Source organism: Lagopus leucura, unplaced genomic scaffold (assembly GCF_019238085.1).
Source record: "Lagopus leucura isolate 7727_CA_CO unplaced genomic scaffold, USGS_WTPT01 Super-Scaffold_100012, whole genome shotgun sequence".
In the NCBI taxonomy this organism is placed as follows: Eukaryota; Metazoa; Chordata; class Aves; order Galliformes; family Phasianidae; genus Lagopus; species Lagopus leucura.
Genome location: NW_024962267.1, coordinates 15,293,432 through 15,309,567, shown reverse-complemented (window position 1 = coordinate 15,309,567; position 16,136 = coordinate 15,293,432). Strand labels below are relative to the sequence as shown.

Genomic DNA, 16,136 nt, shown 5'->3' with positions numbered 1-16,136 from the left:
AAAAAGCAAGTAAATTTTAATTTTGCCTTTGCTCTTTTTAGCTAGATGACAAGATGTAGATAGTGGCAACTTCAGAAGACCAGTGCTGTTTTCTCTTTGAAAGCAGATGCGCCCCAACAGCAGGGCAGGAAAGGCATTTGAATCTCCTCGAACAGACAGCAGTTACTTGATAACTTGCTGACCTTCCTGTTAAGCCCAAAAGGCTGCAAACATACAGAATCCATATGACCCGTGACATCTTCAAACACTCAAAGTTGTGAACCAACAGCCCTTGCCAGGAAACAACTGTTTCACTGTGACAAACTGAGGTTCATCTCCCTCTAAGGGACTGGAAATAATTTATACTCTACCTGAGTCTTACTCTACTTGAGTGCTTACAAATGTAGGCCCACAGTTATTTTCTTTTTAAATTACCTGAACCAGTAAACCAAGTTGTATATTAGAAGCCTTTTTCATCTTTTTATATAAAACTAATCTGCAGAATCAGGAGCAATTTGAAAACAAAACGAAGAACAATTGCCAGAAAATTTCTGATGATTCTTTGAAGGTTCTCTTTTGATAAGAAAGGCCAATATTATCTAAATATTCAGGCAGTTAAACTTTGTGAAAGCACATTGGTTGCATCTCCATGTAAATCAAGTAACTGTGATGATCTATGGCAGTATGAATCTTGGGCAAATTAGTATGACTGAGTGATCTCCAGATTGCAGGCTTCTAGTGCATCAGCTAGAAGCCTACAAAGGTGAGAGCTATTTCCATCTCACTTTCTTGGGAAGAGAGAGTAAAGAGATATGCTTTCTCACAGCAAAAGCAACCCAACAGTCATCTTTTTTAATCATGGCTCTCGTCCTGTCCTGGAGACATGACATAAACTCAGGAAATCCAGTGCTCTCTCAACTAGTCACTGTCTAAGCAAACATGGTTGATTTCAATAAGGAAATCATCATCATATGTAACCCTTTTCATATACTCTGTGCTCTAAGCAATTAAGTGTTCCTTTCGAAAATGGATTCTGGAAGTGCACGTGTATTTCTTGGAGCCATTTCCATTAAAATACTGCATACATACAGGCATACAAGATAATTTTCAGAAGGAATGCTTTAACTAGTGTGCGGTCACATAAATACTATTAATTAGTATTAAATGGCTGCTTTATTTTTTACATTAATCATTCTCTTTCCTTTGCCAAACAATATACTGATATTCTTTGTTGAACAGATAATACCATTGGGCATGGTAACTACTGGGTATCCTCTCAAATAGTAGTAGTATCGTGGCCCCAGCAGCCAACCGACATTTTTTCCCCATACATACTTACTTCACAATGTTTTCTTGCCAGTCACTAGCTGTTTTCCTGCCATCTGTACAATTTCCTTCAACTTGTTGCTGATTTTGCAAGCCATTGGCCTTGTTTTGTGCTCTGTGTGCCATCCATACAGTTTCACTTAGTACTCTGTAAGTGTCCTATTCCGTCTTTAAGGATTTGCAGGATTAAGACTCAAAAGCCAAACTGAGTCAGAGCTGAAGCAAAGCAGTTGGTCTCTAACACTTCCAGAGAGCCATTCAAGCTGCACTGACTTTTCAATTAGAAAAAGATTTGATGACCAGCATCAACTCAAACCTCATCCACTGACACCTCATATCAGTTAACATGCCTCTTATTCTGAAAGAACCAGAATCTTACAGATGAATACTCAAGCAGTGGCTGATTCCTCCACCCCCTTGTCCTCCCATGCAGAAGTTTGTGCAAAAGAAGGCAGCACTGATATATTTAGCTGCCAGACAGACTTCCCCTCACAGTTCTGCTAACCTCAAAATTGTCCTACAGTACCCTTTGTTTTCCATTTCACAGACTCTGTCACACAGCTTCTGCCCAGTATTCCAAATTAGGCTGTATTTATTCCAAGAATCATTTTCACATCTAAGAAAATTACGCATCTTGATTAAAGACTGAGATATTCTCACACAATCCTGAAAACACACAGTCTTCATCAGCATCCAAAATCCATCTGGGTTGGTTTCTAATCTATTCTACTAATTCCTGGATACCAATTCCAAATTTGTATCCTCCCAGATGTGACAGAATCCTCTTGCTTGACCTCCTTATTTCACATTTTCCTTATTTGCTTCTGTGATCATTTGTGGGTGTCCCTCATCTAGAGTAGCATCAAATTAATCACACATGACATAACTGTCCACAGATGCTTCAGAGACGCACAGGCACTATTTCCTACCCTCACTTTTTTAGAGCAGACTGGCCTCCTGCATTATGACTGTTGAAAATTACCTAAAATGTACTCTCAAAACACAAAACAACCCTGTAAATCAAATGTTTTCTTTTAAAACTTTAAAATCAAGGTATTTGTTGTAAAAGATTTATCTAGACCTTTAAATTCAGCAGCTCAGCATGAGCTTCTGGAAGCTTATTTTGCAAAGTACACTAAAACTAATTTGCCATTTCACACTGAAGTGTTTCCTGGCTCTTTTTCCTCATTACTTTATCCACCCTTCTTGTCACTACCAATGATGATAAATACAGAATGCTAAAAAAATATATAGAAAGTTGTTAGGAATAAATTTCTACAAATAGATAAAATGTCTATCAGATTATATAGAACTTTGAAAGAAAACAGGCAGCTCATAACCTTACCGCACTAATGATAGGGTGCTGACAAATTAAGCAAGCTGGTAAATATGTAGCTTGCTCATAACAGGATTGCACAAGAAAATATACTGTAATGACCCTGCCTTGAACATCCTGTTATAGCCCATTGTTCCTCTCTATTACTCCAATTCAGCAATTTTTTTTTTAATTGCGGATGAAAGGAAAGGAAAGCAAAGGAACCAAAGTAACATGGAATTGCATGTGCACAAATCATGGCTCATAACTAAGCAAAAAAAAAAAAAAAAAATCCTGAAAAACTGAGAGAAGTTTTGAGCCACCTGATAGCTCGAAATGGTGCCTTAAAAGACAACAAAACTAGCATGGTAACGGAAATAGGAAAATTCCTTTCCTCGCACAGATGAGGAGAAGATACAATAGTAAGAATCCTCCACACACACCTTCACTCTCTATGAGAAAACACAAGCTAGTTTATAATAGCAGTTACTGGCATCTTAGCTGAATCAAGTACTAAATCCCAGCAACTGCTTTTGTTGCCAAATTTAAATAATGAATAGACAGTTAATTTAGCAACCCTACTGTGAATTCCTATCATACACACAAATGCACGCACAGATATCTCACTACCTGAAAGAATCTTTCTCTTTACCTTAATGGTCATGTATGTAAAGAAATGGCTTTACATTTCCAAAGAAGTGGCCTCCAGGTGACCACTGGACACCTGGCTCAGCTTTGTCACTGCAGTCAGAAAATCATGCTCTAGGCACTATCACTTCAATTACTTACTTGCACACAGTTTGTTTTACAATGGGAACTGCATTATAATTAGTTTGGTTATTTTCTGAGTGTGTGCTACAGCAATTTTAATTCCTTCCATCATGTGATCTTTCTTGCTACCAGACTTGACCATTTTACTGTTAGCTCAAGAAGGCAGAACATCTTCTACCTCAGAGCTGGAATACTTATATACTGTTTAAATGCTTACTAGAAAGGCTTAGAAGTCTAACTAACAGGCAAAGAAATTCTAAAAGGAAAACAAACTTCTGTGGGACTTCTTAAGCAACTCCTGCACAGTAAAATGCTATTTTTGAACACTGGTTTGGCATGCAGGCACTCTCTGAGAAAGCCGAGTTATGACAGGTAACTGCCTATCAAGCCACAAGTGTCTATCATATAGTTTTGGTTTCATTAGATAACATGCATTTTAGCACACCTTTTCTCCCCTTGTCTAATCTTATTTAGAAATTTTATTGCAATTGAGCCCTAAAATACACTTTGAATCCGAGTTATTTTAATTTTGCACTGCTTGTATACACTTCATCTTACAAATAGTGGTGTATGCTGATATGCTCTGGTGCTCTAGTGGCCCCACAGAGATGGTGCAAGCATTTTGCCATCCTTTCAACATACCATGAAACTCTGTCATGTCCTTCATGGGTTGTAATGTGACTCTAAGGGAAGCTTAGCATGCCTGCAGACTATGTTATCTCTGTGGCTCTAAATAAAAGTGCCCAGTTAAACTACATAGGGTGAATTCTACCCTTGAATTGTATGCATAGTTTTTAGAAGAGAGATGTTAGCTACAGAAGAAATGGGATTTTTAAAATATATTCTGAAATACTGGGAAAGGGAGGGGGGGAAAAAAAAAAGAAGCAGGCCTAGCAGGCCTATCTACCACCATGCAATGGTTCATTCTGAAAGGCAAAAACAAACAAATGAACAAAAAAAACCCAAAAAAGTTCCTAGGAACTGATAAGAGCTGTGAAAATACTAAGATAGTGCATCCAGCATGCAAAAGGACAACACGAGGTTCTCCCAAGGCAGTGCTGGGACTTCTTCAATCAATCTGCGAAAGACACCGTCAAGATTTCAAGTCTGTTCAAATCACCTTCTGTAGTCACAAATTAAGCATCTCTACTATGAATAACTGAACAAGCATTTAAATGAACACGCAATAACTGTACTCCAGCCAGAATTGTTGGATCTTCCAATTACAAAGACTACAGCTGTTTGTGATAGCAAATAATTTTTCTATTTCTACATTGCTTGCTAGTGTGCAATTTAAGTCCATGTTAATTTTTTTTAATTTCACTTTTTATTTTTTGTTTATTTACAAAATGTGAAAATGATAGAATGGATTTAACCTTTCAGATTTCCTTCACTCTGAGCTGATGGAGAAGTGAAGCTGCTGTTCTGCAGCTCTGTGGGGCAATCAGCTGAGTTTGGCCTAAAGGGAATCCTTATTCTCATGTGCTAATTGTTTTCCAAAGTCACTCTTCTCTAGGACTATAATTTTCCTTGTTTGGTTTTAGCACAAAGACTTTTGTTTCCTGATGCATGTACACAATTAACTGATTAGATTTTTTTTTTATGTTTCTATCTTTACCTACCCAGAACTGAAAAAAACAAAACAACCTGCATTAAACCTCTGCACCCCCTCTCCCCCCCAAAAAAAAAATAAATTAAAAACCAAAACAAAACAAAACCAAAAAGGAAACAAAGAAGGAAAAATAAAAATAAAATAATAATAATAAAAAAAGGAATAGCTTTAAAACCCCAAACTGCACTGGCATGCACAAAACCACAAGAAGGGATACAGTTTAGCTGTGTTTAAGTACCCACTTAGTGTTAACCAAGTGCTCTATCTGATCTAGCTTCATACCAAGAACACAATCCTGGTGGCCTTCAATATGTTATGACACAATATACAAGGCATTTAATTAAAAAAAAAAAATGAAGAATGCAGAACAGTAGCCATGCAGAGAGTACCTGAACAGCAACCAGGAAGGAGCCTTAATTTTGGCTTTCCTGAACGTTTTTCAACTACCTTTTTCCTGACCGAATAATAAATCAACTCTATAAGAAGTTACCGATCTTGATATTCAGCTGTGGTAAACATGTTGGTTGGTCTTAAGAGCCTTTCATGGAAAAGGACTCCTAGTTTAAATATACACAGTCACTAATGGAAAGGGTTCTCACCCTCACCTTCCCCTTCCAAGAAAATGGATGTGTTAGGACAGATATTTCTCTTCGAAAGGAAGGATAAGGCAGAGGTTAATTTCATCCACATGAGCTAGTGTAGGATAAGCTTTAGGAAATACTGTCAAGACATCTTAATGCCTGGCAAAGTGACTCATTCAGAGCCATCACAGGAAAGGAAGTGGAATAGAATAAAAAACGGAACAGGATGGAGGCTTACACAGGAGAAAGAAGTGAGAGAAAGGAAACTGAATTGTTTAAAGAGGCTTGAGGTTACAAGTCATGTAACTACATGATTTTTTTTAAATGTGCACAAAATACATAGCTATACACATGTAAAACACGTGTTCTATGTGTATAATGTACATATACATGCACTTAGGTATGCACATACGTATAAAAAACAACTTTCTGACTGAAGAGAGATGTGCTTCACTTTGCAAAGCTGCCTGCTGAAGTTTTGTTTCAGTACAAGAAGGCTTTCCCATAGTACAGGAAATAAGCAAGAATTTCCTCTAGAAATCCACACATTCTTCAATATGCTACTCCATACGATATGGAACCTTAGACTACAGAATCATCCACTTATGCAAAAATCCACTGAAACACAACACACTCAAAAGATACACTCTGTGCAACAGATGTAAAACAAAAACAACAAAAAAGCCCTTCTTTTCCCATTACAAAACATACAGCATTGAATTTCTCCTACCAGCAACTTGCTTCAACGTGAAAAAGTCTCTCTTCTCCAAGTATTTTGAATGTTGGGATAATTATCTGTGATGTCAATTTTTGGATTTAAATAGAAACCAATACATGGACTGTTTCAATAACAAACAGCACTTGTGCAAACAGAATTTCCACTGACAAGTAATTTTGATTCCCAGGGAAGAACACAAAAGCATTTTTAGTAAAGGCAATGCTTAACTGATTCCCAGCTCTCCGTGGACCAGATTTGACAACTACGAATAAACCTTTTCATTGAATAGTCCAATACAAATGTGTGGGTTTTCCTGTTCAACTGGACACTCAGAAAGATCAGACTCATTAAATCACATAATTTTAAAAAAGAAAAGACATTTAAAAATGAAAAAGGCATGGTCAAAAAGTTATCCTGGAAAAAATACATTGAAATAAATCTTTTAAATTCAACATCTCATCTCCCAAACAAACTTATATCTCTTTGTGGAAGATTCCTTATTTAATCCCCAGAGTGACACCTGCTGGATTTCATTACGAGGAAAAAAGGGCAGATATCCCATATAAGAACATTTCGGGATAATCTGGACAAGACCATGTCCTTTGAGTAAAGATAATTAAAGAAAAGAATGCAGTCACGTTTTTTTTTTTCCTCTGTTTACAGCATTAAATTAATACATAAATACATGCAGGAAAGTAACGTGATGTCTCAAGTTCTCATTTATGCCTGATACATACATTTTCTATAATTTCTAGCAAGGAAGGACTATGGAGTACAACAACACTGGGAAACAGACTATATTCATTTCTGTTAATATTGACAAGAAAAGAAAATAAAGCCTAAAATGCACGAGTTCGGAGAGAACAACTGTGCACAGTCTGTCTTCTGCTTACCTTAATAAATGTTTACCACCACTGCCACTACTTAAATGGCTGTACAATTTCCAGGCTCAGGATTACAAAACAATATACTTTTAAAGGAAAATCCAGTTTTTGGAACTAAAAGGATACCTTTTACCATCAGCCTAAATGCAGCTGATGGAATACTGTACATGGAGTAGCTGCTTTGGAAAAAAAATAAAATCAAATTCACGAAGTTTAGTTCCTTGTCCTTGGTATAATAAGGGAAGTGAGACTGGTATGGGCTTTATTAAACAAAGCACTAATTTTGTTTGGGATATTTTCTTAAGTAAGGGCTCCAGGCACAAATCCAGAAATACAACGTTGTTTTTGCTTTCCTAAAATTTGGTTAGTGTCTTAATTGTCAGCCACAGCTCAACAGTGGCCAAAACTGCCAGAAACTCTTGGGTGATATCTGTGTTATATTTAAAGGTAACAGCTTCAGGGAGACATACAAATTTACCCTAGTTAGGAATCTGTTTTCTTTTTCCTGAAGTAAGTGCTTCTCTCATGGAAAGTTTTGTTTTGTTTTAATGCATTACATTCAGTTAAATGGATTTCAAATGCATCTTTCCAAGGAAAAGCAACTCTAAATAAATCATTCCTGTTCTTTTGGACAGCACATACTGCAGCAGCGATTGAAAGTGTTTGCACTGAACTAAGGCAGAAAAAGAATGACTGCTGGGAAAATGTAAACATTATAAACAAGCTTGGGAGACAAAGGCAGACATGCAGGAGAGATGGTTGTAAAAATAAAAATAACTGAAAATTCTAAAATGTAGCCTTTCAGTTTTTTGTCTTGATTCTAAAATAGGACTAAAAAAATGCTGCTAAAAGAAATTTATTTTCCTAACAGTATTTTATTAAGCTATTGTATTATACTATACTGGCTGTGGACTTTTCCATGAAAATAATAGGTACTTATCATGAAGATAAGTAATAGGCTCATTTCTGCTGCCCTTTGTGCAATGTATTATATTGGCTATAAGAATAAAAAACAGAAGACATTCAATACAGTAGTACTGCTAACGTAAGACATAACAGGATAAAAAGGAGGGGGGCTTTGATCACGCATGGAAAGCTTCCTCCTTCTTCTTTAAAATATTAATACAACATTCAGATGCAGCCAATTTAAAGCAATACTACCTATTCACAGTTTTCTAAACGAAGGACAAGGTTTGAGGCTCATTTACTTGGTAGATCTCCTTCAAATCATGTACATTCCCTCTTTAGTTGATACACTACGAATCAGCATGAGATACTCCGTGCACATGCATAAATCAATAATACAAAGATATAGTTTAACTCCAGCACTCTAACAACTTGCTACAACAGTTACATGAACTGTTTTGTGAAACAAGCAACCCTTTTCAGAGAGGGCAAAGCTAAATGCAGGCAGCCCCTGCACACAGCAACACCCGCCTGTGCAACAGAGGTGACCACAACGCTGCGGTGCTGCCAGCACTGCGTATGTGCTCTGTAGGAACGACTGCTGATCAGAAACACAGAAGGAATTTTGCTAGCAGATCACGAGCACTGTAAATACATTGGGAACACAGGAGAGCTACTTCTTAAAGAGAAATTCTACTTTAAAATAAATAAAGAAAGAAAGAAAAATCTGTGTGTTTGGCTTCTCATTGGAGAGATTCCTTCAATTTTCTTCAGAATAGCTGATGTTGTGTCCAGCACTTACTATAGAAGTGATTAAATAGATACTTTTAAACTATCATTGTGTACACTTTGTTATTAAAAACACATTGATAACAACAGTTCCCTCCAAATGACTGAGCCGGTTTGAATACTTCATCAGTATGATTTCATAGCCTTGTGGGCCCGGTCCTACCCATCTCTTCCACATGCTACAAGTGCTTTTGGAAGCAGCTAATTTACTGAAATTCACAGAAAATTGGAACTAAGTTAGTAATTATAGTACCAGCAAAGGAAATATGTCTGTACTTTTCTTCACTCGGTTCTGTTCTTAATTGTATCCTTCCCTAAACCCGGATTGTAGAACTCAGCCCACAGAACAGTGCTGCTGTCCCTGAGTGGGCTCCGTTTTTTAGCCAGGTAAGCCACTATTCACCAAGAACAAGACATATGGATCTGTTTAACACAGAACATAAAATAAAATAAAATTAAAATTATTAAAAGAACAACTGCCAGTAGATCACAGTATGCCAGTTACAGGATGGGTAATGACTGTAACCACAATAAATAACTCCTTCAACATAAAAATACCCACACTGAGGAATATCCTGCCCTTTGACAGTCAGTGGAAGAATTCCCACTGGCTCCCAGCAAATTAGGACTACAACAGTTGCATTGTATTGGGACAAGCATATTCAAAGGGTAACATTACATTTCTTAATGTAGAGCAAGAACCCAGATGATCAGGAATTCAGAGTATGGCAACATTTGAACAGGACAGACATAATGCCCTTCTCCACCGTGCCACCACACTGTTCAGGCAGTCAGTTTTGTACAAAACAGCATGGACATTTTTCTGAAATGCCATCTTGCTTGATTCAGTACTGTCAAGCGCCTTTTGAGCTGATGGTTTTTAAAGCTGGATAAAGACTTTGGAATTGCTCCTATATGCAGTCAAGTCAATGACAGTTCAAGCAGATTGCAATAGCAAATACTGTGAAAATATACATCTTTTATTTATAACTGAGCATTTCAGTGTGTAGCATGTGTATTTTGTAACAAAACTCAGATTCAAATATTGCCTCATTCATATTTTTCCAGAACCAGCATGCCTCCTCTCAACACATCAAAAGGACCTCCGAACACAACATTCAGGCTTTTAGCACATCATGAACCTGAACAGTTTTAAAAGGTTATATGCATTATTGTTGCAAATGAATGACACGATCCTCAGGATGCACAATATTACTGCAAAGACTCAGCACTGACACATTCGTAAGAGCAAGATCCAGCCCCAAACTATTTGGCAGAAGTTTATTAAGGTAGAGAGCAATAAAACCACAGCTAGTTTGTTGGGGTGTTTTTACTGTTTCAACGTAAAGCACATATGGATGACTAAATGAACCACTGCAGATCAAATCCAACTGTGATACCAAAGCTATGTTGGTTCTTAACTGTCCTTCAGTAATAAAATATCTTCTCCTGAATATTCTACAGATCCATTACTCTCCCCCAACAGGCAGATGATCAGATGTAGTGAAGGCAATCATCATAACCACACAACTGTATTTTTCCAAACAGAATAAATACGGCATCTGCTTTCAGAAGATGAAGAAGTGGCAACACTCTCAACTGTACAGTGGAAGGCACAGAATCACGCATTTCTACTGACCAATAGCTCCTCAAGGCAATTCAATAGTAGACAACTACCCTTCAGCAAATCAGTTCAGTGAGTGTGGGAAAAACCCCAGCACATGTATAAGCACTAAGCTCAAGCTAACTTTTTCTCAAGCAAATAGATGCTTCATCTTTTCTGTCATATAATAACAATGCAAAATCTAACTGAAATAATTCGGATACAATCTCAATGCAAAATCTAACTGAAATAATTCGGATACAATCTCTTTTTGAAATAATAACACCAGTAAGGCTAAAAGAGCATTCAGTAAGAGAATTTGCACCACTTTATCACCTAATTTGTCTCCTCTTGAAAGAGCTTACGTTGTATTGGATTAGTCTCATGGACCGTTTTCAAATCAGGATGCCTCTAATTCTCTCCAGATGCAAAGTCAGAAATATGGTTAACTGATATTAGGGTTTTAGAAGGAAATCTTTAAGTGATTATTAGGATTTTTTTTCCCGATCTTTCTACTTAGTTATCATTGGCTACTTCCTCAAATATATATATTAAAACAACACCAGCTATAAAATCAGCTCAGGGTTTCGGTAACTAAAAATAAACGAAGCTTTTTCCTAAGACCCCTTTCTCTCTGCTGATCGCATAGCACATGCTGAGGTTCACGTAAATGCATGCTAACACACCTAATTCTTCCCTCGAACATACGTAAGACCAAACGGCGTTCAGACGGCACAAACACATCGTTTTTAGGTGAAACAACGAAACTGTTTAAATGTGTACTCACCACGCGGAGTTGATCCGAGCCCAGTCGATTGGATCTCCCTTCCCAGCGAGAGAGCGGAGAGCTGCTCCTCCGCTTCCCCGGCCGGCCGGCTCGGAGCCGCGCAGGCGCCCGCAGGGCACGGTGCAGTCCGAGAGCCCGGCAGAGGAGCGCGGCTCTGGGCAGCGCCGGGAGAGGTTCGGCCGCTAAGTGAGGAGCGGCGGCAGCAGCGAGCCATCAGAGCTTCCTGTTACATCACCGAGACCCCGCCCGCAGCCCGCGTTAAATTACTCTTCGCGCTCATGTGGCGTGTCCCCGGGAAGCGAGGCTCTTCTAGGGTTTCGAGGAGCTGCCCCGTTCTGCCTGCCAGCGTTGCTCCTGCACCATTCCCGAGGTGTGCTGCGGCTCGTCCGCCAGCCAAAGCTTCGTGCTCCTAAACGAGTTAGAAAAGACTCGTTCATCTTACAGAAAAGAGCACACTAGAGGACTTGTCTCACCAATCTTCCTCCTCATACTAGACCTAGAGAAATGAGTCATTAAATGAACGCTTCTTCAGAGCCAAAGAATTGACAAGCTGCGGTCCTCCCAAATCTCAGTGACCCAACTCACCTCTGCTGACACTGCAGGACTGTATCGTGCCCCAGAGTCAGTACAGGAAAATTGTATAGAGAAATACTTTTGTTCATCAAATAAAAAACTGTGCTACCGTGCAGAGTCACATTTAAATTATGCACTTGCTTAAACTGGGGAAGTACCACTTCAATATAGTAATTTTGCTTCGGTATAACGTTAAGTAAATGAGTGTTTGAAATACCCAGGATATGAAAAAAGCAGCTCATTACTATTGCAGTACCGAACCCCAGCTATATTTAAATACCACTGATTTCAAAGCATCAAGTACAAGATGCCCAGTTTGAAAACTGCTACAGCTCAAGACAAAGCAGAACAGCTGACAATCCTTAAACTGCAAAGAAGCTTAGATCAGGACCTAAAAATGTTTCCTTGAGAGCTTTTATTGCTTCCTCTTTGAACAACTGATACAAGTGCTACATATGCAATCTGTGTTCTCCAAATCAATAGAAGCCATGTACACACAGCAATGCTACACTGAACAAGTGGGGAGATCATGCAGCATTGATCTCAAAACACCTACAACACCAGTAACCTGCATGGGACACATTCCAGAAAGCCATGGTTTTCTAAGTGGTCATCAAAATCACAATGATTTAATTTGCTCATGAAACAAGTTGAAGTATTTCTACTTGCTTCTTAGTACCCACTGTTAATCTGCTATTTTACCACCAGAAGCATTTGTGGAACATACAAAATGGAGAAGGGAACACATCTGGCCACTGAAAACCCTTTTTCCAAAAATGAAAACAGCCAGAAACCCAATCCAAAGCAAAAACAAAAACCAAGCCAGGATCACAAAAGTTTGAAAGAGAGCAAAGGGAAAAAGAGAACAGTTTAAACTCGGTCACTGGACAGTACAAACTCTGAAATTGCACTCTGGGGCTACTAAAACAGCAGGATATGAATTTAATGCTCATTTGGCACATGCAAATGCTGGTGCTCCTAACATCTTCCATCAATGGGAGAATGAGATTTATAATCAGTAAGGAATGAAGAAGTGGCATTCTAAACTTCTAAACAATGTAAACAGAAATAAGACAGGGATTAGATCTGACTGTGAGTAGTGATGGAAATTAAATTGTCTGAAATAAGCAAGGTCACCTCAGGTGGTGGAATTTCACTAGAAGTGAGCCTGGCTGCATTATTTTAGAGCAATTAGGTCTGGGTAAGAGGCTGTAATATGGTACATTACACACTGTAACCTAGAAAATAATCCATATATTCCAGCTAAGTACGTATGTTTGAGACAGGCTCAACATCTCAATTAATTGCAGAGATTTATTGCATAGACCACGTTTGATATGGCATGTCAAATTCAGCAGAGTTGCGTGGGCTTTTCTTGTTTCTTAAGTTCTAATTTCTTATACTCATTTAGCTGTCACTGAAACTTTTTTACTCCTACTCTACAGGTATTTGAGACGTCTTAGCTGGTGTAATTTGCACTTCAAAGACGCAGCAGGCCCCCACACTACTTCAGCTACCCCTTTTCTCTGGCTGAAAGGCATGTGAATTACACCGTATAGCACTCCCTGCTATCAGCAATATCAGTGGGTGGGAACACTTCAAAAGAGGCCTAAGGAACAGCAGACTGTGCTTCAACCAAAACTTAAAACTCTGGGATGAAACATTATTTCCACCTCTTATCACCAGTTTTGATCTGATGGGAGAAGCTGAAGGATAAATAGTTTTCCTAATGAGGGCCTATGAAACTTGCGCTGTGGTTGTTACAAACGCCTCTCCCAGGCTCTAAAGGAGCAGAGCAGAGCACAACAGTGCCAGGCCAGGACCCCGCCGATGCAGGGGCCGCTGAGCCGCACCTGCCAGCCCGCTCCGGCTGCGGCGGCCCCGGGGCGGTGCGGCGCTGCCACCTAGCGCCCGGCTGAGCCCCTGCTCCTCTCTCCCTACATCGGGCCCGAAGGACCTCGCCGGCTCGGGAAACCGGCAATAAAGATGTTCTCCGTGGGGACGGGACGTTGTCTGCCCATCTCCAGCACGGTCCCGTAAATGGCAAAAGAGCTCTGTGAGAAAAAAGCCTCAGTAATCGAATGGGAATCGCCACGGGTTCAAAAGGAAGTTTCCCCCATTTGATAATACGTTGCCTGTGAACCAGTTCATATTCAAATACTGAAAACCTACAAATGTATATCCAAGTATGATTCTTTTTCAGAAGATACCATCAAATGTCATCTTTATGTCTACATTAAAATGTTTCAAAAATGGATTCTAGGAGCAAGAAAACATCATTAAACTCTAAATAAGTTTATCAGTTTTGAAGAGGAAATGGATAGGAGATGCAGATAGAAAACTTCTATTGTGTGGGGAAAAAAAAAGATACAAGGGATAGAAAGCAAAAGTAAAAAGGAGAAAAAAGAAGGGCATGCCTATTACTTCTTATTATTACTTCTTATAGTAAGAATAGGGGCTAAAAGATGTGAAATTATTTCTCAAAGACATTTTGTTTCATCACCTACATGAACTGAGGACACATACCAAGTTACACATGGAAAACCATCCAGCCTCCAACTTCACTTCAGCTTCAGCTTGTTGTCTCCCAACACAGAATGTGGGAGAAGTTTCCCAGCAATGTATATGCTTGTGACGAAGCAATGAGAGCAGAAACTGGAATGAAATTTCTAGATTAACAGACTCTAGTTAATTAAAAATGTACATAGTAGCTTGTGACTTGTTAGCCTTACATTCTATTCTTAGCATAGCTAATTAATGTTGAGACACCATAACTCAATAGTCTTTTTCTGTCCCAGCAATGACAGAAGGGATCCCTCAAATGATCGTTTGGTCAGTTACTGTTACCACAGAATAAATGCATGTGTGGTTTCTGTACTGTATTATAACTGATGAGTAAGGGGGCACAGGGGAGTACCTGTTAGTCCTGCCTTAACTACTGCAATTCTGGAGGAAGAGAAGACAGCACAAAGCAGCTGAGCACACTTGGCACGGAGAATCTGTTAGTTTGCAGAACTCAGCAAGCAGGAGACTTAGAATAGGAAGCAGCCACAGAGCCAGGTTTCTACTTGGACAGAAAGGATGATTTTTCCAAGACTTCGGTGTTAGATTTGGTAGTTGTGGAATCCAGGCAGCCAGGCGCAAGTTGCTGACCAAAACAGAGCCTGAGGAAAGAGATACTACCATGAAATGACACAAGATCATAACACAATATGTTTACAAACGCATCTGTTCTTTTTTACACACTTATCATAGAACAACAGAATTTTTTGAAGTGGAAGACACCTTAAGGATCATCCAGTTTCAACCCCTTGGCACGAGCAGGCACATTTTCTACTAGATCAAGCTGGCCTTGAGCACTTTCTGGGATTCAGCATATCTTCTATTTCATTGAGTACTGACTTATGGAAGATCAAATCACACTTGATAAATCCTAGATCAAGAGTCATTACAAGATTTGGGCACCAGAAATGAGAATTTCTGTATAAAAATCTGTGGCTTTTACTTAGCCCCTTAAATTCAGAATGCAAAACTACTTTCATTTTCAGCAGTCAAGCTTATCCTCTTTGGGGAGTTAGTTCAAAATTCGTGGGGTACATGAAAACACATTTTCTAAAATCACATGCATTTCATAGAGCTCAAGCAAAAGCAGGTTGCTCCAGCAGAACATTTATATTCTATCACTGTCTTCCTTGCTCCTTACTGTAGTGTCTGAGACTATCACATCTATTTCAGGAATTTATTTTCATCTCTCAAAAACGGTGGGTTAAGTATCCTCAGTAATCTTCAGCCCCAAGAGAAAATGTGATACATAACAGAAGATTTTCAGTATCAGGGAAGGCTGCAGGGCACTTCCAGAACCTTTTGAGGAAACCAACCAATTTTGCTTTCCTTTAAAAAAAAGTCTTGCTAGATTTACCCAAGATCAGAGGGGTGTATTAGAAAAAGGCAGGAACTGAACTACTGTCTCATGTCAGTCTTAAAATAAACAAGCAAAGCGTACAATAACAAGGAAAACAAAAGAACTACCAACCAACAAAAACAGAAACAAAAGAACCCCCAAACCAACAAAGCCTCCTGGAAAGCATACGTACCATTACATCTGAAGAAAATGTATGGATTTCCTCATCCATGAACAGGAATTGTTCTGGTTTTTGTTCATTTTCTTTTTTTTTTTTTTTTTTAGTAAGAACATGTATTTCTACAGATTATTAACTTGCTAGCCACCCGTCTACTTCAGTAACAAGGATAAAAATCGATGAACCTAGCAAATATATTTAAAATTTTTATAA

General features: G+C 38.8%; 2 protein-coding genes across 5 annotated transcripts in view; both read right to left on the bottom strand.

The window, feature by feature from the left end:
- Window positions 1-11,368, bottom strand: part of CALCRL (calcitonin receptor like receptor) — a 61,569-nt gene extending 50,201 nt beyond the window's left edge. The window contains exon 1 of the mRNA XM_042874826.1: window positions 11,272-11,368. The gene's annotated coding sequence lies outside the window, so the exon portion shown is untranslated. The remainder of the gene's footprint in view (window positions 1-11,271) is intronic.
- Window positions 11,369-11,424: 56 nt separating this feature from the next.
- The window catches only part of TFPI (tissue factor pathway inhibitor), a 211,789-nt gene continuing 207,077 nt past the window's right edge, over window positions 11,425-16,136 (bottom strand). For all 4 annotated transcript variants that reach the window (XM_042874827.1, XM_042874829.1, XM_042874828.1 and 1 more), the window contains one exon: window positions 11,425-11,680. In XM_042874827.1, coding sequence (XP_042730761.1) covers window positions 11,498-11,680 — 183 coding nt within the window. In that variant the 3' untranslated portion in view covers window positions 11,425-11,497. The remainder of the gene's footprint in view (window positions 11,681-16,136) is intronic.